This window comes from Lissotriton vulgaris, chromosome 12 (genome assembly GCF_964263255.1).
Source record: "Lissotriton vulgaris chromosome 12, aLisVul1.2, whole genome shotgun sequence".
NCBI classification, from domain to species: Eukaryota; Metazoa; Chordata; class Amphibia; order Caudata; family Salamandridae; genus Lissotriton; species Lissotriton vulgaris.
In genome coordinates this window covers 810773131-810798572 of record NC_141700.1, presented here as the reverse complement: position 1 = coordinate 810798572, position 25442 = coordinate 810773131, and the positions used below count along the sequence as shown (strand labels likewise).

The window sequence follows — 25442 nt, the reverse complement described above, 5'->3', positions numbered from 1 at the left end:
CAGACTCGGAGCACACAGAGTATGAGGAGGGCAGAGAGAGGCACGCTAGTGACCAGACTCGGAGGGCACAAAGTATGAGGAGAGCCGAGAGAAGCACACTAGTGACCAGACTCAGAGCACACAGAGTATGAAGAGGGCAGAGAGAGGCACACTAGTGACCAGACTCGGAGGGCACAGAGTATGAGGAGGGCAGAGAGAGGCACGCTAGTGACCAGACTCGGAGGGCACAGAGTATGAGGAGGGCAGCCAAGAGAGGCACACTAGTGACCAGACTCGGAGCACGCAGAGTATGCGGAGGGCAGAGAGAGGCACGCTAGTGACCAGACTCGGAGGGCACAAAGTATGAGGAGAGCCGAGAGAAGCACACTAGTGACCAGACTCAGAGCACACAGAGTATGAAGAGGGCAGAGAGAGGCACACTAGTGACCAGACTCAGAGCACACAGAGTATGAGGAGAGCCGTGAGAGGCACACTAGTGACCAGACTCAGAGCACACAGAGTATGAAGAGGGCAGAGAGAGGCACACTAGTGACCAGACTCAGAGCACACAGAGTATGAGGGAGGGATCAGAGAGAGGCACACTAGTGACCAGACTCAGAGCACACAGAGTATGAGGAGGGCCGAGAGAGGCACACTAGTGACCAGACTCAGAGCACACAGAGTATGAGGAGAGCCGTGAGAGGCACACTAGTGACCAGACTCAGAGCACACAGAGTATGCGGAGGGAGCCGAGAGAGGCACACTAGTGACCAGACTCGGAGCACACAGAGTATGAGGAGGGCAGAGAGAAGCACACTAGTGACCAGACTCAGAGCACACAGAGTATGAGGAGGGAGCAGAGAGAGGCACACTAGTGACCAGACTCAGAGCACGCAGAGTATGAGGCGGGAGCCGAGAGAGGCACACTAGTGACCAGACTCAGAGCACGCAGAGTATGAGGAGGGCAGCCGAGAGAGGCACACTAGTGACCAGACTCAGAGCACACAGAGTATGAGGAGGGAGGCCAGAGAGGCACACTAGTGACCAGACTCAGAGCACGCAGAGTATGAGGAGGGCAGAAAGAGGCACACTAGTGACCAGACTCGGAGCACACAGAGAATGAGGAAGGCAGCCGAGAGAGGCACACTAGTGACCAGACTCAGAGCACACAGAGTATGAGGAGGGCAGAGAGAGAGGCACACTAGTGACCAGACTCGGAGCACACAGAGTATGCGGAGGGAGCTGAGAGGGGCACACTAGTGACCAGACTCAGAGCACACAGAGTATGCGGAGGGCAGCTGAGAGAGGCACACTAGTGACCAGACTCAGAGCACACAGAGTATGAGGAGAGCCGAGAGAAGCACACTAGTGACCAGACTCAGAGTACACAGAGTATGAGGAGAGCCGTGAGAGGCACACTAGTGACCAGACTCAGAGCACACAGAGTATGAGGAGGGAGCCGAGAGAGGCACACTAGTGACCAGACTCAGAGCACACAGAGTATGCGGAGGGAGCTGAGAGGGGCACACTAGTGACCAGACTCAGAGCACACAGAGTATGCGGAGGGCAGCTGAGAGAAGCACACTAGTGACCAGACTCAGAGCACACAGAGTATGAGAAGGGAGCCGAGAGAGGCACACTAGTGACCAGACTCAGAGCACACAGAGTACGAGGCGGGAGCCGAGAGAGGCACACTAGTGACCAGACTCAGAGCACACAGAGTATGAGGAGGGAGCCAAAGGAGGCACACTAGTGATCAGACTCGGAGGGCACAGAGTATGAGGAGGGCAGAGAGAGGCACACTAGTGACCAGACTCGGATGGCACAGAGTATGAGGAGAGCAGAGAGAGGCACACTAGTGACCAGACTCGGAGGGCACAGAGTATGAGGAGAGCAGAGAGAGGCACACTAGTGACCAGACTCAGAGCACACAGAGTATGAGGAGAGCCGAGAGAAGTACACTAGTTACCAGACTCAGAGCACACAGAGTATGAGGAGGGCCGAGAGAGAGGCACACTGGTGACCAGACTCGGAGCACACAGAGTATGAGGAGGGCTGAGAGAGGCACACTAGTTACCAGACTCAGAGCACACAGAGTATGCGGAGAGCAGAGAGAGGCGCACTAGTGACCAGACTCGGAGCACACAGAGTATGCGGAGAGCAGAGAGAGGCGCACTAGTGACCAGACTCGGAGCACGCAGAGTATGAGGAGGGGCGAGAGAGGCACTGGTAACCCTGAATGTTGTACGTTGCTCTTTTGCAGGTGGGAGACCCAGATCTTTCCAAGGAGACCTCAAGAAGGGACAGGAAGAAGGATGTAAAGCGAGGCGGCTCAGATGAGGTCTTTCATTTGAGCCCAGTGATGGAGACGACAAAACGGGTAGAGTCATTTAATACTATTCACTTCTTTAATTTTTAAGGGCTTTAGACTGCTAGCCTGTCAACCCAGAGTGACGTCTCAGCTCTAGGATGCCACCGTGCTTGGGCACCTGTTACTGAAAAGTGTGTTGTCTTCTCAGTGAAGGGACAGGTGCCTCCCTGGCACATCTGTCTCTGTGCAGGGGCCAGGGCCCTCCTCTGGCATGTGTAAAGCCGGCTCTGAAGGGAGGTGAGGATTTCCCTCCGGTGCAGGCTGACACACATCAGACCTGCTCGTGGCAGTCTTCGCGCCTCCTTCTGAGTTGGATTTCAGTGTGGTCCTAAAGTGAGTTCATAACCATTGGCCTAAAAATGTACTGCGTCCGCCCATGTATTATGGGACTTGAAATACTTTAATGAGTAACAATTTAGCAGGAGATGTGGTTCAAATACGTTTTCTTTTCAAGAAGGTATCCTTTGGGAATGGTGCCTGAGTTCAAGCTGCCTTATTTCAGTGCTCATATACATTTACAAAGTGCTTCTGACGGGGAACCAATTTGTTTTGCCAAAAAGGTTTCTGAACTCCGACAATAGGGGGCGCTTAAGCATTGACCACCCACGACTCTCTCTGTAAAAGAAGCAAACTGATTAGGCAAACAATGCATCACAAAACAAAGTTCCCCAATTTGAGAAGACCTGCAGAGCACATGAAAATGAAGCTGAGGCCACAATACAACACATAAACAACATGAATTACCTCAAAGAAAGAGCCTATGGAATATTCTGCACACAGGCAGTGGGGCAAAGAGTACACTCCTTATTTTGCCCATTAGATTTTGGTGCAGGATACCATCTCAAAGCAAGAATTCCGGTCCTCGGGTATCCCTGCACCACAATCCGCCAAACTCATAATGAGGGCCATTGTGGGATTAACTGCCTCAGCAGGCAATCAGCAGGCCACCGGCAGGCAATCAGCAGGCCACCGGCAGGCAATCAGCTGTTCCAGAGCCAGGATACAAGCCCCTCCCATGAAGAGCTCAGGTTCAAGCCCCTCCCATGAAGAGCTCGGGTTCAAGTTCCCCCCCATGAAGAGCTCAGGTTCAAGCCCCCCGTGAAGAGCTCAGGTTCAAGCCCCCCCCCCATGAAGAGTTAACGTTCAAGCCCTCCCCCCATAAAGAGCTCAGGTTCAAGGTCCCCCGAAGATCTCAGGTTCAAGCCCCCCCATGAAGAGCTCGGGTTCAAGCCCCCCCCCCATAAAGACCTCAGGTTCAACCCCCCCATGAAGAGCTCAGATTCAAGACCCCCCCATGAAGAGCTCAGGTTCAAATCCCCCCATGAAGAGCTCAGGATCAAGCCCTCCCCCATGAAGAGCTCAGGTTCAAGCCCCCCCCCATGAAGACCTCAGGTTCAAATCCCCCCATGAAGAGCTCAGGATCAAGCCCCCCCTGAAGAGGTCAGGTTAAAACCCCCCAAACCTCCCATGAAGCGCTCAGGTTCAAGCCCCCACCTGAAGATCTCAGGTTCAACCCCCCCATGATAAGCTCAGGTTCAACCCCCCCATGAAGAGCTCGGGTTTAAGCCCCCCCATGAAGAGCTCAGGTTCAAGCCCCGCCCCCCCCACCCCCCCAAGATGAGCTCACGTTGAAGCCTCCCCCCACGAAGAGCTCATGGGGAACTGGAACAATAAGGAGGAAGCCGCTGGACAGTTTATCCCTTGGATCCTGTGGTTACCAAGGAGTCGCTTCCGTGGCATCCAGCGCTCTCTCCTAACATTATGGCAAACATTTTAGGCAAACCTCAGCAGTCTTTATGAACATTCTCTTTCTCCTTAAATGAATCAGTATAAAGATTGAGCCAAAGGGCAGTGTCCAGCGCGTCATTGTTTCCAGGCTCGTTCTCTGCTTGTGCTGGAGCCTGGAGGAGTCCTGGGTGCAGGGGTGTTTCCCCCACAGGGAGCCCTAGGAAAGCAAAGGGGTTACATCCCCTACTGGAAGGAATGGAATCTTTGCCTCTGGGACTCACATTAGTGTGATGAAGACCCGCATTGGGAACAAATGGTGCTGTTGTGTCTACATTTCCAGATGTCCAAAGGAAGCCCCAAAAGTCACCATGAAAAAACAACAAGCAAGACTGGTCTTCATCCCACGTGCACACAGAGAGGATGGAGTTGGTGACCGGCGGCAATCACTTGGCCATCAGATTCCGTCCTTCTGCCGGACAGCGCAGATCCTGGGCTCCGGTCTCATATTGGGGGCTTCACTTTCAGGAAATGTTCTGTGGACTCTACGGCGGGGCTTGGAGATGACTCGGTGACGTCTCCTCTTCTGGTATTTTGTTCCCAGTTTAAAGTGTCAGAGATTGGGGTGTAGGGTAAGCCGACACCAGGCTCAACCACTCCAGAAAGGAATGTGAAGATGCAATGGTAGGACAGTGAGGAGAAGGCGTAGTTAGATTAACAGGAGATGGACAGACAGAATTCCAGATTCCTTCGAAGAGGGGGTAGACGTATGCAGGTACAATAGAATACAACACAACAATGAGATGCCAACATTAGCTTGAACTTTCTAAAGACCATGAGCGTGTGAGGACATCTCAGGATCCATTGGCTGCAACAAGGATGCATCTCATGGAGAAGTTTGCAGATTGGTTGAGGACCGGAGTGAATGTATTGCATGGCTGCATCATCTGCCCTCTGCTTTTCTACTTCATCTATTTTAACTTAACTTCAAGCTTAGTTTTTCTCCTGTTCTTCCCCCAAAATAATCTTTATGGAGCAGCTAACGTGCAAAGTATTAATCCACGTGTGTGCTGATGCTGGGTCTCTTGTAGGGGCTTCAGTCTGTAGACGTGGGTGTTCTGCTGTCGTAAAGGTTATTCAGTCGTGGAAGATAACATTTGCATTGCTGTTCTGTGCAACGGCATTAGTGGTAGTACTAGAATATGAATGTAAATGTGAAAAGTCGAACCAACATTGGCAATGCCAATAGGCCTGGCGTGCAGATGAAACTGACTCTTCTCTGACTTGTGATTGTAGGCACTCCATACGTCATCATCAGCATACACGCAGTTATTCAACCATTGATCCACCCACTGACTCATTCTTGGAATCCACCTTAGCACCCCCTTTTATCTGACTGACAAACTACAAAAAGCTAGGGTGCTCTAGGTCCCTTAGGAGCACGAACACCCTAGTCCTAATCCCTCACAAACTCAAATGCAAAAAGCCCAATCCCGAGCATTCTCGGGTAATGCCCCTACGATCTGGAACTCTCTCCCCAAAGATCTCCGTTGCAACCCCTCCTACCCTCTCTTCAAAAAAAGGCTCAAATCACTTCTTCTCGACAAATACTGGGGCACCTAAAGTCTCTGATTTGAGTGCTGTCCGACTTCTACCCCCCTGCTGTCCCATCACCCCACCCCTTTTCTCACCTCTCTAACCTCCTCTCTACTCCTATTTCCCCTACTCTCTATACCCTCCATCCTCTTATCATTCTCCTTGCCTCCCCTCCCCACTCTTATCCTCCTTGGTTATTTGCACGCAGATATGCCATCATACTTGGCTACCTCCTTTCCATGTGAATGTAATGTTTTGGAATTTTCATGATTATTGCACACTGTGATCTATTTCGTGTATGTTTTATCGACCTTGTAAAGCGCTCTGATACCCTCGGGTCCAATAGTGCTATATAAAACTCTCGAAATAAATAAATAAATAAACAAGTATCTGCAAGATACATTAAAAGAGTAAAAACAGATCAAATAAAACATGCTGTGCCTCAATCTGACGAGCATATGCTTGCAATAAAAAAAAAGGAACTATAGCGGCAGATGCATCTCAATGGTATTTCCATAGCGTTTCTTTGTATCAAAGTTACATAATGGCTGCCAAGCTTAGAAGCAATGTATTGGCCTCTTTGTAGCAATAAAATAATGATTCTCAATGTATAATACCAATGCAAGAGAAGCATTCAGCATGCATCATTGTGGTGCATTGTGTAGCCTTGGGTCATACAGATCCAAGATGGCTGACATGACGCTTCAAAACATGGCGCCATCTTGTAAGGGAGAAGAATGAGAAACTGGGGACAGTATATTGCAAGGTGTCTGCCAAGTTTAGAAGCAGTGGCCACACAAAATACAAAGCATGGGAGTTGAAACAGCAAGCAGGCCGCTCAGGGCTACTCTCTGGGGAGTTACTGCGTACAAAAAAAAGTAAAATAATGAAAGAAACTAAACAGGGACTACAAAAGGAGAACTGGAAAAGTGAAGGACTGACTCACCATCCCTGGCAAAGTGTCATCCCTTACCTTGCAATGATGCAATGACTGAAGTGTGCGGACAGTTGCCCCATGCTGTGTGCTGTTATTGGCTGAAGCATGAGGTGAATGGCAGGCGAAGAGACCAGTGGCAGAAGATGGCCGACCGAAAGCCCCTCTATGCATGTATATGAATCTGCGTGTATACATGTATGTATTTATTCTGTTTGTGATTACAGAGCTGGTGGACAGCTAACCCTGTCAGGCCTTCCTATGAAGACCTGGTAAGGATTATCACAATGCAAACCATGAACCCCCAGAGTTTGCCAAAAGGGGTAACGTAACACCAAACTCCTTACCTGCTATGAGGTTCAATGCAACAACACACCGCTGCACAGTCTTTAACAAAGTGTTAAAACTTCCCATCCCTGAAGGCCTGTTGGTTAGGTCTCGGCCTGCTCCAGCGCATGCGCTGATCTCGGCCAAGACATTTAGTAGATCTCAGAAATGCTACTTTGCCGGCGATCAGCTTGCTAGAACACGCACAAGAGCGCGCGCGCATGCGCGTTATAGCAAGCTGATCGCCGGCAAAGTAATACTTGCGATGACGCTCGTGCACACCACGCACGTCACCACTCACGCTTTTCAGGTCTCACTGAGCTATCGCGTAAGCGATGCTCTGCGAGATATTTAGAGGGGCTTTTAAAAGTGCACCCAAACCAGGCGGATTGGTTACAGTGCATGTGCGTCGGGCGCACGCACCATTTGTCCGCCTGTGTTCTCACTTTCGCGGCCGCTTTGATGTTCTCAGTGAGCTGCGGGGCCACTGAGAACATCAAAGCGGCCGCGAAAAGGGGGAACACATCAGTGACCGTCTACGTAAAAGTACTGCCCTTACCACCTAAGGCCAATTCACTTTACTCCTTTTCTCGCAAACGCGTTAATTATTGTCTGGGATCCACAAATAACCTCTTCCGCTGCACAGCACTTTGCAAATATCCCATGTTATGTCAATTGTCGAAGCAGTTTTTAAATCAACTTATTGTCTTCTAGTCACAGTCTCACATAGTACAGTCTGCTTCCGGGTCAGAGCGAGGTCTGCTTGAAGCCGATGCTCTGCCTCCACGTGCTCCCGTCTTCAAACGTCATTTGACTTCTGTTGCTATTCCACTCAGCCGCGCGTGATCAGCTGTCGCACTCTGGCTCTGGCTGTCCTTACAGGGCACTCAAGAATTAATTTGCACATTCCTAAACCTGCCACACTTGCTGTTTCAATGGCTCACCCTTTCTCATCACCAGGCATTACTTTAGCATCGATCCCCACCCCAAGCTCAGTTATTTTAGCCTTTTGGATCCACACAAATTCTTCATTAGATAGCTGCGCCTCAACTAACATTTTAAAACCGTGAAAACAAGCCTTTATGATATAGTAGATGTAGAGCAACGTTATTTTTTTTAATTAGCACTTTTTTTATAGCCCTTTACATAAACAGATTTAACAATACACGAGGACAGATCAATTTTTTAAACTTGTTTTTGTACCTTTTAGTTGTAACCTACAGTTGTTTTCACATATTCTCCATCCTGCTGTTTTTTTCCACTTACTGACCTGCATCTTACTGATGCTGCAGACTGAAAGATTAGGATCTTTACAACAAGGCTTATTCCCACTCAATTAGCTTGTTCTGGTTTCCTTTTGCAGCTGCGAAACATGTTAATGTTTCACACTACGGCAGACTTTCAGGCTCCTTTTTTCTCCAAAACAAATGCTAATACAATACGATGTATTCACACAGCTACACAAAACAGCGTGAAAACAACGTTTTTTAAAACCAAAGTTCAAATCCTATTGCAGAAAATACGCTTTTTTTACGCTTTTTTTCATTCACAATTAAATTTAGTTTTCTAATAGCTACAAACAGAATAGGATAAACTAAAACAGTCTCGACCTATTTGCTTATAACCTACACAATAGGACCAGGGGATAATGGTGGACTCCTGCCCCTTACACGCAATTACATTTTTATCCCATTTACTGCATTAAACTTTTGCAATTTGGAATTTAAACAGTTGGGCTTTGTTTTCTGAAATAAAAGAAACCCCTTACATTGTGATACTTCAGACAGCAGTCTGCTTAATTTGATGCCAGAATTATGACACGCAAACCCCTCGTTGTGAACATAGTCGTATCATGAAGTTGTGCACAGTTAAAACCTGTCGATTCGATGGAAAAAATACAGCAACAAGCAAGTTTGGAACTAAAATCCTTTGCAATATATTTGCTTTTAACCATTCCAAGATCCAAAAGACCCCGCAACCCACGAAATTGCTATTTACCCACTGCACAATTTGTAGCCCACATTCCGCTCAGACTGTAATCGGGTTTTTCTCTGTAATTCAAGGAGTTGGCGCATGAGCTGCAGACACTAAGGCCAGAAACATGGAGCGTTCACCGCTGATGGATATTTCTCAGCTGTGTTTGGTATTGCCTATGTACACACTCACTGCTCCTTATGGAGCTGCACTATAGATTACAAGGTGTATTCACAGGCAGATCTAGCTCCATTCTGCACCTTTCTACCTCTTAATATAGCGAGGGCCACTGGGACTCTGGGATTCTGCAGCGGTAGCTTTTTTTGCCTAAGTAGAGATTTGCTACAATTAATACACAATTCATAGATTGCTGTGTAATAATTGTCATCATTCAGTTGCTTAATTCAGTATTTGGTCCTCCAAATAATATTAATAATCTGGAATATTTGCATACAGTATTACTGTGTTTTACCATCACAATATTATGTTGTGATTCTATAACAAAATAGGGCACTTTGTGCCGCATATTTTGCCTTTTCTTGCTGCATAATTTGGTCAACCTTCCCGCATAATTTGGTGCGCAAAACCCCAGATTAGCAGTGATCCTATGTATAGTGTAATATTCCCTGTCTTTATACTCTTTAAACACAAGGAAGTGAAGGGACAGTCCTTGCAGCAAATAGCATAGTCGGCAGCTGTGCGGGTTTGTGCCTGCACTGCAGGGGGAACAGCTCCAAAACTTTCACTCCGGGCCCGATTTACAGAACTAATTTAAGACAAAATCCTAAACTTACTACTTTTTGTATTCACAGAAGTTAGGATTTTGTCTTAAATTTGTTTTAAGGCAAATTTAAGACAAAATCTCAACTTCTGTGAATACCAAAAGTAGTAAGTTTAGGATTTTGTCTTAAGTTAGTTCTGTGAATTGGCCCATCTTTGTTTACCAGTCACGGAGCAACGACTGCTGGCACGGCTACTTATAGATACAAATGGGTGTACACAGTACTTGCAATGCAAAACTAAAATTGCAGGTCCTCTGTACTAAAGCACCTGTTTATTTCTGATAAGTACTGGTACTCTCCAATTAAAAGTATTATGCTTCTCTTGACAAGTTCAGGTACTCGCCCACTTAAAATAGATACTCCTCCAGGAGTTTTTTCTGCTACTCCCCAAAATATATGTGTGTCTTGTCATGACCATGAAGGATATTCTTGGTGTTCTTCAGACAATCCCTGGAACCATACCACCATTCATAGAAAAGAAAAGTGTCTCTCTCCTCTACCTTATGCAGTATTCCTTATACCCTGCCCCTCTTCCAAATTTCCTCTGCAGTCTTCTGTCCTAGTCATAGGAAACAAGCATTGGTATAGCCAATAGGTCTCGCCTTTGGGAACTTATAAGTGTTTAGCCATGCAACAGTTGAAGTTTTTGCACCAAGGATATTGTGCTGCATAACTAAACACTTATAAGGACCCAAAGGCCAGACCTATTTGGCTATGCCAATGCTTGTTTTTTTTCTCTTCGCGCCGCTAGTTGCGCTGATGATCCCTCTGACCATGTGAACTGTCACCCAATTACATCTAGTTCTGGAAATCGCATTGTTTGTAGGAGTGAGTGGTACCACTCTCACCAAGCAACTCCTCTTGCCACCAATGGATGCCCTACGTTCATGCGGGTGACTCTTTCTACTGGAGTACCCAAGGAATGTTGCAGTTTACTGTTTTACGTTTCCTGACCATGCACTCATTCAGCGTTTGCCGTATCACATAGGGTCTGTCCCAGCATTCTTACCGTAACAATTTGGTCTTCCAACATTTGGTGCAGTGGCGGCTGGTGATCATATCCTACTGTACGTCGCTGTTGCTGGACTAACATTTATTTTTAATTTCAAAGGCAGGAAAAGCATGTTACTTCATGCTGCTTCCTCTGGTATTGGGGCCCTGTTCTTAGTGGTGTGTGCAGTGTCGCTCATGTTGTATAAAGGATGAAATGAGTGAGTAGGGACGCGCAGTATAGCGCCAAGCGCTGTACACTACTCCTACATTAGGTGCTATGTTCATGCTGCACACGCTTGTTCACTCCACCTGTTTCCTCTTGGTGATTCATTCTGGAGCTTAGTGCCGGGTGTTTGGACAGATTCGTTTATTTTGGAAGCACCAATTCTCTGTATAAGGAAAGTGTGTTTTGGGCGGGATGGAGGGAGCTTGGTAAGGAAAGGAGGGGATAATGACTGGGAACGTTCTCCTACACTGAAACATGTTGGGTATAACTTGCTTTCGTTGGTTATGATTAAAAGTAGGTTGAGAGGCGAGTACGTATGCCTGACCTGACGTGGGATGCTCATCGGTTCAGTTATGCGTTACTTGCTTTCGTCTTTCTGTCTTCCCTTTTGATTTGTGTTTTTGATAGCAGATTACGGCTGGTTCCAGACTGGCTTGGCCTTGTTTATGTGAGAACAAACTGAGGGCCCGATTCACAGAACTAAATTAAGACAAAATCCTACGTTTGTCTTAAGTCTGTCTTAAGTCAAACTTAAGACAAAATCCTAACTTTACTACTACTAAATGCCTTCTGTGAATACCAAAAAGAGTAAGTTTAGGATTTCGTCTCAAGTTAGTTCTGTGAATCGGGCCCTGAGTGTCAGCAAGCTTCCTTCAAGCCCTGCTTTGGGGTTTTAGTAAAACAAACTTGTTTGTTATGGTAGCAGTCAGTAATTCAAGTCGTGGGACGATTCAAGGGCACACACGGGACCTCAGAGAGCTGGACTGTGTCATGCAAGACATTAGCTTAATGTGTTCCTTGTAAGCTAAAGGGAGTGATTCACAGACCTTTCAAACTGTATTCGTTAGATGGAAACTCTGAAGTGCTCTTCCTTCCTTCCTTTAAAAAAATAAATAACAATTTGCCTGTCTGGTGACAGAATATTTAGATCAAATGCTGCATTGAAAAGATATCTAATGAAATTTGGCTGCGAGCACAATTTTTCCCAGACGCATTTCTATTTTTTTCTATATGCCTGGAATTATGAAATGGGAGTTTACGAAAACTCCTTGCACATTTTTCCTTTTTGTTAGCTCCTCGACATCCGTACCTTATCATTTTTGTTTTCATTCTAACCATTGCAGACAGGTTTAATAATTTACTTTCAATTTGACGCTTTATTTGGGCCTCTTGTAACACAAAACCTCTGGGAGTGCAAAAATAAAACACTTAGAAAATGAAAATATGCTTTATGACTTGGGCTCAGAGTGTAATAGGACTGCAAATGCCGATATGTAGTTATGTTTCTACCTGCTTCTGCCGCCGTTTTTCCCGCCGCTGCTTCCCCTGCGGCCCCGCCCCCTGTGCCGATTCGCTGCCCTCTACCCACCTACCGCCTCCCAGAAGACCCTCCCTCCCCACCTCCCCCAGCAGACACATGCAGCGGGCGCGCCGCTGGACCGCGCCCAGCACCAGAACCCTTGGCCCCCGCGCCATCGACGAAGTACGACTCCACTATGACGCCAACACCCTCATCGCCCTCAACCACGGACGGACAACCAACTGCTACAAGCCAACCCCCAAGCACACCCACGGCCCCTTCACCTGCCGGAATTGCAACTTCGCCTGCACCAACGACACCGATGCCCCCACAACGGCGGAACCCAACCGACTGCGATGCATCCTGCTCAACACCCACTCCGCACGCAAGCACGCCGTCGACCTTTGGGACCTACTCACCACCACATCACCAGACGTCGCCTTCCTGACCGAGACCTGGCTGAACGAAACCTCCTCCCCAGACATCGCAGTGGCCATCCCCACCGGATACAAAATCTTCCGCAGAGATCGCACCAACGGAGTCGGAGGAGGAATAGCCATCATCCACAAGAACACCATCAAGGTATCAACAAACACCGACGACACCCTCACCACCGCTGAACACCTGCACTTCAAGATTCACATGGACCCCAAGACCACTCTCAGAGGCACCCTCGTCTACAGACCACCCGGCCCACGTCCCCAATTCTGCAACTCCATCCCCGACTTCATCAGCTCGCACGCACTGACCTCCACCAACTACATCCTGCTCGGTGACCTGAACTACCACCTGGAAAACAACAACGACAGCAACTCCTCCACCCTGATCGACAACCTTGCTACCCTCGGAATGAAACAGATCGTCACCACCCCGACCCACATCGCCGGCCACACGCTCGATGCTATCTTCTCCTCCAGCCCCCACGTTGCCTTCAGCCACGCTTCCGAGCTCACCTGGACTGACCACCACTGCGTCCACTTCACCTTCCAGAAACACATCACCCACCACCGCACCCTCAGATCCCCCGCCGACGCGGGGGCAAAGTCACCAAAAAACTACTAGAAACACACCTCACACTCAATCCACCGACCAGCCCCACGGACCCCGATGAGGGGGTCCGCACCCTCAGACTCTGAATGGAAGACTGCGACCACACCGTAGCACCAGTGACACAACCCACCAACAGAGACACCAGCCAGAGAGCCAGCTGGTTCACCCCGGACCTCCTGGCCTCCAAACGCACCTGCCGGAAACTCGAAAACATCTGGCTCAGCGATAGAACGCCCGCCAACCGCGCAGTCCACAAAGATGCCATCCGCAACCATCATCACCTCATCAGGACCACCAAAAGAGCCTCGTTCAAAGACCGCCATTGCTGTAACTTTCAGAATAAACCCATCCTAAAGCCCTGAAGAAAAGCCTGATAAATGAGATACAGGCTTGGAAACGCGTCGGCTTCCCATACACTCGCCTTAACCACGAATGCTTTTTTCCGCAAAAGGCCCTAAAAATATTTCCATGAAAGCAATGGAATAAAAAATATATATACCAAGTTAATGCCTTTGCGTGACCAGGTCGAACTTTGAGTAAAACTTTAATACGTAGGCCTGGTTGAATTAGTTGGGAGGGTACAACCGTGAAATTTGATAATGATGATGTTTTGATAAATGTATTGTTTAATTGATAAATGTATTTCAATGTTTTGTATTGCAAAAATTGTTCTCAGTACATGTAAATAGATGTCTTTTTGTATGGCAACGAGCAAACCTCGGACATTTTTCAAAAACTTAAAAATCCTGTATCATTTTTTAAAAAGTATACAAAGCACCCAAGCATTAAATACCTCAGGGTGAGATTCTGCTCAAAATAAATAAGCTGCAGAACAAAACAGTGACCGGGTCATTTTTCTTTAAACTGAAAACATTAAGGGGCATATTATCAAGGAACGTAGTTAAAATTATCGCCGCTTTAGCTGCAGGAAACTGCTGCTAAAACAGCGATAATGGGCTTGATAATATGCCGTAGAGAATTCCAATAGAAGCCCATGTTAACACCAGAACATGGGCTTCTATTGGAATTATCTACAGCATATTATCAAGACCATTATCGCTGTTTTAGCTGCAGGAAACTGCCGCTAAAGCAGCAATAATTTTAACGCCGTACCTTGATTATGTACCCCATAGCATCTTAAAACATCTTTATATCACCCCCAGTCCAATGGTCAAGTGGAGCGCATGAATCACGTGTGTAGGTACAGTGTGTAGGGTGGGCAGTTGCGAATAAGTGCATTGTGGCCCTTTGGCAAGCCTAATTGTGTGCATAAACAGGAGTTTAAAGTGGGTGATTTGGGCTGCATCAAAAAGGGAGTGTTTGTTATGAAAGGAGAAGAAAAGTATGATGAGCCTCTGATCATTGATAAACGAATGGCAGTGCGGTCAGAGTGAATGGTTGTCATTGGTGGAATAGGGAAAGAGTTGTGAAGTGTAAGGATGTGTCAGGGCTGGATCAGGGTTCCGAGTCTGTGTTGAGATCAGGTCAAGATTTAGAGGCTGTTACCGGAAGTAACCTGAGCACAAATCAAACCAGACCTAGTGTGGTTGCAGGGAAGTTTGTAGGAGTAATCGTGCTAAACGATTACCCCTTCATTACAGATAGTTTGTTAGGGGTTTTTTTTGTGTTTTTTGTTTTTTGATTTTGGTTTATTTGTGGGATTACGTTCTTATTTGGGTTGATTGCTTTGTTAAGGGAAAAGTAATGTTATATTCTTTGCAGGCCACTGACATTATCCGCTCTGAAATGTAATGAGGTCAGAGTGGAGAATGTTGATGGTTGAAAATATTGACTGTTTGAACTTTGTCAGTTGTGGAGGATAAAGCTGAGGAGTGGACCCCGCGGGTTATGTGGCAATTGTTGCCTTCCTCTTGCTCACTATTCCCTTGGAGACTGCTACATGCATCATTAAAGCACTTCTTGTGTTGATCACATAGGGCCTGGTCCCAGCTGTGCTGCCAAGCCAAAATTCAGAAGAACAAGAGAAAAGAACAATTGCAGGAACAACTTGAGAATGAACCCCTGGCCTGTGCTCACAATCGCTCAGGAGTTGGGATGCAAAGCTGATCGCAGCACTCTGACCACTTGAAAGTGGGAAGTCCCTCTAGAAATCTGCCTCTAAGATGGATCCTCAGAATAGAGATTGTAGTTGTGTCGAACAACTCCATAGCCCACATCTATCCAAATGGTGGACGTGGCCAAAAGGCAGCAGTGCCGCTTCCTCAGCAGGTGGAGACGGTGAACCCACAGACCTCTGCATTACAGAAATCTGAGAAATGAGAGGGAACTTCAGGGGAATAAAAATGTTGGGAACCACCAGCGAGTAGCAGAACCCAAATCTTCCTGACCAAAATATCACAACAAGGTTATGGGAATCAAGAGTATGGAAGCCATAATGAAACCCCACAGGCTAAGGAAGGGCAGCACAAGACTGCCAAAATGTTGTTGTGAATTATTGAGTCAAAGGCGGTCATGCCTCTATTACATAATGGGTTGGTGCGCCCTCTTTCTGCATCCCTGGGCCCTGTAGCATTGTAGAAGGGACCGCAGAAGCTTGCAGCCCCCTTCTGTTACACAGATAGCGCTACCAGATTGGGTTGTTCCCTCAGTTGCATGGGGTTGTGGCCACCTAATGAGCCACAGAGACAGGCGGAAGGTACACTAACTGTACACCACAAGACTTCTTCTCCTAAACACTCCCTGCAGGCGGGTGCAGTCACTCAATCGGAAGGGTCCCTTCCAACCAAGAATACCTGATTTTTGTGAATCCATAAACCTTCTCCCTTGCGTGTTCTTGTTCTACAGATTGGTGATGGAGAGAAGAAGCTATTCTACCCAAACGCTGCCAAGGCACTGAATTTTCCACAAATCAGAGTGGAAGTAAACTGTTGGAAGAAAGAAGAAAAACTACCCATCCTGTGTCCACAGATAGCTACAAAGAAGAAGGAGCGTAAGCAGGTGAGACTGACAGCGCGTGCTCCAGAAGGCTTGTGTCTAGTCTTGAGGTTAGAATATTGTGTCAAAGGACATAAGAAGGGTATTTGCGTTGGAATATCAGAATGATTTTTCAATGGAGGACTGAATTTACGAATAAGTGGATAAAAGATAAATGGACGAGGGGACTGTAAACAGCGCATAACAAAGGTAACTCCTCGCGGCAGTTTTTGCTTGAACTGGTGATGGGAGATCAGCTGGATGAGGCAGGTTTCTGGTTCTTTCCTTTTCTAGCTCATACTTGGGAGTGCTTTCCATGGGCCCTGCTGTGGGCCAGCATGCAGCTCTCTCCTCTTGCAGGTGATGGCTGCTCACCATCTGAGGGGGCTGGACTGGCCATCCAGACTGCCTTTAGTTGACGGCCAAGACAGAGTGTCCTTCTGTGCAGAACACTCATGACAAATGGAGGAGCAGATGGTTAAACCGCTTTACCTGGGATAGCAGGGAAATGTCCCAGAAAGAAGGCACCGCTGTTCCCGTGACACACTTGGAACATACATTGGAATCTCAGTGCTTCTTACTGCTGTGTGTACAAAGGTCCCATGCGGTAAATGATGTCATGATACATCTCAAACACCCCAGCTGACGTTAACAATCGAAGGAATGTTCTGGAACTCCTATGTCTACACTGGTGGGCCCACTAAAACCCTGCCTAGTTAAATAAATGCTGTGGATAATTGCTACAGTGCAATCAAAAAATACATTATTCCATTTGGCGGCTGTAGGGAAATGGGTTATTAGTTGAGGGGTTGAAAACCCGACTCAAGCAACAAAACACAATCCTTGCTAGGGTAAGCCACAAAAATAACTAAATTAATCTGTGCTTAATGCTTTGGTAGTTTGGCGCAAAAGCAGGCATGCTTATCTTAGAGGCACTGTGTTAAGTATTTATGCAGCACACAAACAGAAATAAAGTGAAAGTACAACACAAGAAACATCCCACGCTAATTCGGATCAATAGAGTAAAAGTTAATAAATAAAATGACACCAAAACAAATTATATCCAATCAGTGGAGCTGGAGTTATACATTTTTTAAGTTGTAAGTGAAAAAAAGTGCCCAAAAGACCAAAGCATCAACCGTGGGTATCTAGTCACATGAGACCGGAGCAAAGTCAAAATGTTTGGCTGCCTGCGATGGAGCCCGGTTCGGGAACACAGGGTGGGTTGGGCCAGTCCTTGGCATAACTTCAGAGTTAAAAAACATTTTGAAGAAAAGTTCCCAAGAAGGTATAGTTCAGCATGGCATGGCAGCCAGCGGTGTACGAGGCGGAGGAGGCATCATTGTCCGGGAACCGCTGGACGAAGTCGTTGTGAAGATTTCTACATTCAGACTTTTTTGGAAGTCGAAACCCTCCAGTGGGACCAAGGTGCTTGTTGTAGCCAATGAGGGCTCCATGACGCCAGATACCCTTTCCAAGGGGTCCCGCTGAACAGGATTTCACATAGTGGGAGCTACCGAGCTAGGCCAATTGGCAAAGCACCTCAGGCGAATCGGCGAGCAGGTAGGTCCCAGACTTCTGTCAGTTCTTCAGCCACTGTTTGGTGAATATCTTTTTTATTGCCAAGTTTCTGGTTTGGCTAGAAAAGCACGTTTAGAATCAATCACAAGGGTCCGGTACTGGTTGGGGTACTACCTGGGGGTCAGGGCTCTCTCCAGGCAGAGGCCAGGTGCAGGGTGCAAGGTCTCCGGAGCTTGTTAGGTCCCTGTAGCTCTCACAGGAGGCCAGCCAACGAGTCCTTGGAGTCACTCTGGTAGTCCTGGGATCAAACATCAAGGCAGGCCCCAAGCTGCAGGGCAGTCCACTGAGGGTAAAAGGCAAGCTTCAGGCAGCAGGGCAGTCCTTTGAGGGTAAAAGGCAAGCTTCAAGCAGCAGGGCAGTCCTTTGAGGTACAAAGCAGGCCTCAAGCAGCAGGGCAATACTCTGAAGTGTAGTGAGTCCTTCTGGGGGTCCTTTGCAGGTCAAAAAGTTGGGCTGAAGGTCCAATATTTATACTTGGTACCATCCTTTGAAGTGGGAGAAACCTCTAGGCTTCCCCCACATCTTGTTATGGAAAGTTCCTTTGTTCCCCTCCCAGGCTCCAAGCATTCTAGAGTGGCAAAAGGCTGGTGTTAAGTTCCTTTGTGAGTGTGCTGGAAGCGAACCTTTGAAATGTAATTAGGGCAGAGAACAGCTCCGCCCCACCTGTCCTGGCAGGATGGCCCATCCTGCCAACACATGGTTTCTCTTTGTCTCACTGTCTGGAAGGAATACACAAAGGCCAACTGACAACGATTCAGTCTTGTGACCCAGGACACAGGCTGCAGGCACCACATGGTTAGGACGAGAAAATGGCAATTTACTTAAAGTGGCATTTTCAAAATGATGACTTAAAATCCAACTTTATCATCAAAGAGGATTTTAAATTACACAATTCCTTTGGGACCAAACATGACTTTTTTATATTTCTACCTGTTACCAATCAAAGGTTAGGACGTATTAAATTTAATAAGATAACCCAGTGTTATCCTATGGGAGAGGTAGGCCTCACAAAAGTGAAAAATGAATTTTTGAGTTTTTCACTACTAGGACATGTAAAACTTGAAAAACACTTTTCCTATATTTTAAATGCAGTGCATCCTGTCGGATGGCCTGTTTAGGGCCTACCTGGAGGCCCACTAGTAACATTTAATTTACAGCGCCTGGTTACATGTAGTTACTGCAGCAGCCTCTGGTGTCTGCATTCATCTACGGGGCGTGTGCTGATAGTGAATAAACATGCATCATGCGCCGGTGTCTATGTATTCATATATGTGGACGAGTACTGATAGTCAGCATAATTGAGCAGCTTCTGGTTTCTATGCATTTATGTGTGGGGACGTGTTCTGATAGTGAGTATAAACGAAGCAGCTTTAATTTCTGTGCAGTCATGAAAAAGATCTCTAGTGGTCCGCTGGGGTTATGCGCCCTTCCTACTGCAGTAAAAGTCTGGAAGTGAACCTGCCTCTTGAGAGGGGCACTGCATGAGTCTTTCCCCTGTTCGGATTCACTGGAAGGAAGTCTAGCTGGTAAGAGCAGTACTGCAACCTCACGGAAGCATTTTATACCTGCTGCTGTTTAAGTATGCCAGGAGGTCTTCTGGCCGTGGGGGGGGGGGGCATCATATCGCTTCCAGCGACCGCCTGTGCTGATGCATTTTTGTTCTTGTCCACAGCAGTGTCATGAGGACTCGCATTAGTGTAGAGGAAGGAGAACAATAGACAATACAGTGGGCACATTGTTCACCAATGGGATGAGCATGCAGAGAACCTGACGGTTGAGTACAAGCTCCTTAAACATCAATGCTGATGGTTGCCTCTGCTGGTGCACATCCCTGAGCAAGCTGCAACTTCTCTGCCCAATCAGAGAACTGGAAAAGAGCCCAAGGGCCTGATGTAGATCTCGGCGGACAGGTTACTCCATCACAGCGTTGACGGATCTCCCGTCCGCAAAAATACAAATCCCAGAGGATATGAAGGATTTATATTTCTTGTGCGGGAGATTCGTCACCATTGGGATGGAGTAACCCATCCGCAGAGGTGTAAATCAGACCCAAAATGTCTTTTTGTTGTCCGTCCTGATTGTAAGAGATTCAACGACAATAGACACTGCTGAATGACAAGAATAAGAACACATGCAGATGCCGACTGCGTAATAAAGGGAGAAAGTATAGAAATATTGTTAGAAATAAAAGCACATGAAACATCATTATTTTGTTTTTCCCTTCCTGCAGACTTGGAATCCAGAGCAACATCTTTACACTTTGCTCGGCATTGACAGCACAGAAGAACTATTAGTCGATCCGAACACCAAAATGAACAGTACGATGAGCCCTGCAGATGAGGTATGTATGTGCCTGTCCTTGTAGAAGCTAAGGAGAGGTTGGGTGCCCTGTGTACACACTGGGAGCTCTCGCTCAAATGTGTCTGTAGGTGAGAGAAGAGTATGGGAGGACAGAAGAGGTGAACGTAACCCCAGGATCCAGACCTTAGGTAGAGATTTGTGAGCATATAGGGTGGGAGTGTCTAGATGAGGTGAAACAGAAGCTTTCTGAAGAGATTATTTCCACGAGTAACTGGCGTACACGGATGGGATGAGGCACCTACGGATATTCTTTCTGTGCCTGTAAACAGGTCCTTTCACCTCCAGTCCATAATTTCATTATGTGTGAGGGACACAAGTAGTGTGGCCTCACAAATGTGGGATAGCCAATAGGAATCCTCCATCATGTTTATATTATGTTATGTTATTTTTGATTTCTATAGCGCACGGCTACTCCATTGGAGTGTCCCGGCGCTTTTTATTGGCAGCTTGTAAGCATAAAGACATAACACAGTGGGATAAAAGAAAAACAACAAAACAAAGGAGGGAGCATGCTAAGGGGCAAAGAGCCAAGTTTTAAGGCCCTTCCTAAAGGTCAGCAAATTAGAAGTGCTATGTAGAGCCAATGGCAAAGCATTCCAAAGCTGCGATGCCTTCAGCTTGAAGGAGCGACCCCCTACGCGGGCCCTCTTTACTCGAGGGACGTGGACGAGTGGGTGTTGTCTTTCTATGCTATTCCTCAAGTTTACATCATCCATGAAATGCTAGATGCCTCTGCATCACGTACCATTCTAATGGTAAGAAGGACCCAACCTTTTCTTTAAAAAATGTTAAACAGAAAAGAGGCACTGCTAGGGGGGGATGTTTGCTCTCCCTGGTGCCAATTTATTTATTGCGAAAGTGGGATCCGATTGCGGCCAGATTCCCATATACCAGTAATTATCTTGATATGCTGGTTACTGTAATATGTGTTTATGTTTGCTGATTTTTTGGAAATCCTTAAAAGCATGAATCCAAACTTACGATTGAACATAAAACAAAGATATCCGTGATCATCTAGCCAGGCCTCACATTAGCTGTCATTGATAATCAAATTACCACAGGACTGTAAGCCAGTCAGACATCTGAAACAGTCCAGAGTTGTTACCTATTGCGCCCTAAATCATGAAAGTGGTTTGCTACAGAATTACTACATTGCATTGTGAGTCGAGAGTAATAGCGCAAGGCTTTATAGATGTAATGCACCTAATTTGATAAATGTGACCCATTGAAGAAATCCCTTTCGATTCATGGCAGGAGATAGGAGGCAAATGAATCTCTTTAGATTCATAGCAGGAGACAAGATGCACGTGAATCTCTTTAGATCCATAGCAGAAAACAAAGATGCACATGAATCATTTTGGATCCATAGCATCAGATAAGAGACAGACGGATCTCTTTAGATTCATAGCAGGAGATAGGAGGCATGTGACCGACATTAGAACCAGTCTTCAGAAGCACCACCATGAGCTCAGAATAGATCCACATTTCATTAAATAGTTGTGAGTTCTTTTCAATTACCTTCCAAGGATGTGTTTAATCTAAGGAATGCCTCATCCCTTAGTACGTGAAGCTGCAAACACATATCCAAATATTCTTTAATTAAAATAAATCCTAAAATATTCTCATACAACTGTTAAGCTCTAAGGGAGAGTCATGTTAAATTAATGTCCATTTTACATTAAATTAACATTAATTTATTTACATGCAAACAAGATTTTGCAACCTAATGTTGTGTAATTCCCTCGACACTCCATAAATGCTCATACTCCCATACAACAACATCTATATACAAAATGCAGTCCGAAAACTCAAAATCTCAGTCCAGTTGCTGAACATGATAGAATTTATCCAGCTTGGCTTCATTTTTCCAAAGCCCAGAGAGGGATCCATCTAATCACTCTTTGCACACACTGATAAAGATCCAGCAGACCCTTGGATGGTAAGAGGAAGCCAGAATCCGGGGGTATTTTACATCTGGTTCCCAAATTCCACTGTTGCCATGTTACTGATACAAAGCCGCTCCTGTGTCTGAGACACTTGTGATGGGCGGAGTGATGAATTATGTAGGTAATGCCTTTGGTGACTTGAAATGCAAAGGGGTTGTTTCCACCACTGGATCTATGCTAAATGCAGATATAAGTGAAGATGGGATAATTTCCAGGTCTTTTAATTGTGTCTGATGTGTTGTTCTCCAAGAAGACCTGATACAGTGAATACCAGAATTGCCCACTCTACCGTATTTCAGGTCAATGTTACATCACTCACAACGTTGTCAGTAATATCGCTGATGACATCTGTAATGACATCACTGATGACATCATCCACAGAATCACTGACACACCAATATAACATTTAACCCCTTGCGTGCTCATGACAGTCCCCTGCCATCATGCATCCCAGTGGGCGTGTGCGGAGCCCGGCCGGGTGCCGTCCAAACTCCGCCCACTCAGTAAAACTCCCGCACTGCGTGAAAGTTTGCGGTGCACGCAAGGGGTTAATACACCCACTCCAACTTCCACACTAACATGCTCAAAACCATTGACACACCCACTCATGGATTCCACTCATACATGCATAAAGCTACTCATACACCAACTCACTCACTAATACAGCCACTGATATAGTCACTCATACACCCACTCACACACTGTCAGTCACCCATAGAGTCAATCACACAACCAGTTACTCACCTATATAGTTCTACGCTCAACCACTCACTTATTCACACAGATGCTAACTCACTCACCCATACTGTCAGTGACCCAAGCACACACTCACCCATACAGCAAGTCTCACAATTACTCAATCACACATACCCTCCAACACTGACCTATACTGCCTTTCACATATGCAGTTACTCACCCATATAACACTGACACATCCATTCACTCACCAACACAGCCATACACACTCAGACACCCATACAGCTCCTCATAGACACACTCTCCCATACAGCCACTGACTCGCCCACTGACTCATTCATGCAGGCAGTCACACACCCCCTCACCCACCCATACAGACATTCATACACCCATACAGGTACTCAGACAACTAATGAATCACCCATACAGCCGCTCACATACCCACTCACCAAACCATACGGCCACTTAGACACCAACTGACAGACTGATACAGACATATAACTATATTTTTGTATGTTTTTAACGATATTAGTGTGATGCAATATTTTATTTTAGATATTTTTGTACTTACCATTATAAGTACAGGGAGACGCTATTGTTGTAAAATATATTTTTAGACAATGTTTTTGTTACACAATACTATTGTTATCGATACTGTGTCAGTGATCCAACTAAGGTTGTACTTTACTAACTAGGGAAGCCATCTCCAGGGCAGGGGCCCATGGGAACATCACAGTATTGTGGCCAAAGGCGAAAAGATCACTCTGACAGAGTTTATTCCTCACGTGACTTCAACATGTAAATGCTTAGAAAAACCTTTGCACTTACAACCTCTTTTCACTGTAGTCTTTGTGTTCTCATCCCAATTGCATTTTTTAGGACCATATATTTTTGTAACAGAGTTATCTTTATTCACTTTAGTGGAGAGGGTGGGTCTATTTGCAAACCATGCCTGGATCTGTTGTAAGAGCTTTGAGACATGCCTGTTCTGTGCATTGCATCCAGAAATACACCTGGCCTTGTCTTGGTAGACGAAGAATACGCATGCCCAAATATGAGAGCGTTATACCCTAAGGCAGCAGGGGTGTGCAATGGTTGGCATTCAGGAAACTACAACAATCTGACATTTATACTTCACCATCATTCATACAGTGGAGAAGCTTGACTATGAGCAGGACCCCCTAAACTTCCTACAGCCCCTAACCCTCAAAGCAGCCCTGGCTTCAGCCCAGACCTCAGACCGGAGAGTGAGCTTGTCTCTGACATTCATCCTTGGACGTTGCTTGTCTCATTTCTACAAGAATGACCCAGAGGAAGGTAGATTTAGAGACACAATGTATTTATTTCCTTCTACTAGTACAAGAGAACCTATTGAAGACATGAACTCTGTCATCAGGGATCATGTGGGAATGGTAGGGCAAACAGGCAGCTTAATCTAAAGAATGTAAGGTCAGCGTGGAGGTGAGAGGTTAAGAGAGCTGGCACTACACACGGCTCAGAGGGGGGCAGAGATGGATCATCCATTGATGACAGAGACTTGGTATAAGCCAAGGGGTGGGCCGATGAAAGAAGGAAAGCCTACAAGCCATGCACGTAATGTGTGGGACACTGAAGATCTGGAGGTCTGACTGCTTCTTTTGTTCTCTTTCTGCAGACGTGGAGCTCGGAGCATCATGAGCATGCTTTACTGAGTACGAAAAGCACCGGGGACCTCGCGATCCAAGAATCCAACGATGACCATGCAGAGATCAACAGAAAAGAGGTATTGTCCAGTCAAGTTAAAGGAACCTGCCTGAGTGTGACATGAGATGGCTTGGGAGCAGTAGGGCATAGACATAATTGGAAGGTTGCTAGAGACCAGAGACAAGCCTTCGACACTGCTTGTTTCCCATGTGACAATCCTCGACCCCCGCAGGGATCCCCCTCCCCTCAAAAGGTGCAGCGAGTTCTACGGTTTCCATCCTTTCTCCACTAGAAGCGCTGACTCTAACCTTCGTAGGCCCACAAAGGCCAGGATCCCATTGAGGTCATAGGGAGCCGGACTGGTAAGACGGTGGACCAGTGACACTACTTGGACATATAACACTGTGCAGGCTGTACTAAGTCTACCAGGCTTTACACACGCATGTGAGAGTGCACTTGTGTATATTATGCTATGCCTGGAGCTAGGTGGCTTTACCTGGGCATGTGTCTGCACTTATGCATATTATGCTGTGCTAGAGGTAGGAGGCATTAGCTGGACATCTGTCCGTACTTGTGCATATTATACTTGTGCATATTATGCTGTGACTGGACATAGGAGGCTTTATCTGGGCATGTCTTCGCACTTGTACATATTATGCTGTGCTGGAGGTATGAGGCTTTAGATGGGCATGTGATCGTACTTTTGCATTTTATGCCATGCCTGGAGACATGAGGCTTTAGCTGGGCATATGATTGCACTTTTACATATTAATCTGTGCCTGGAGGGAGATGGGCATGTGAGAATGTGCTTGTGTACATGCATCACTTTCTCACCACATTAACTGTTTGTTAACATATTAGACTGTAACTAGCCATAAGAACAGACGTGCCACTACTATTGTAAATTGACGTACTTTATGTTTGACTTAATGTGAGGGTTAGTGCAATAATTGCATATTAGCACTTGAGGTGAACAAATGCTGG

The 25442-nt window shown here is 46.4% G+C and overlaps 1 protein-coding gene across 1 annotated transcript in view; it reads left to right on the top strand.

The window, feature by feature from the left end:
• LOC147678847 (uncharacterized) overlaps positions 1-25442 on the top strand; it is an 86602-nt gene that overhangs the window by 8639 nt on the left and 52521 nt on the right. The window contains exons 2-5 of the mRNA XM_086945760.1: positions 2243-2359; positions 16063-16215; positions 20003-20113; positions 24430-24537. Of these exons, the coding sequence (XP_086801886.1) occupies positions 2243-2359; positions 16063-16215; positions 20003-20113; positions 24430-24537 (489 nt within the window). The remainder of the gene's footprint in view (positions 1-2242; positions 2360-16062; positions 16216-20002; positions 20114-24429; positions 24538-25442) is intronic.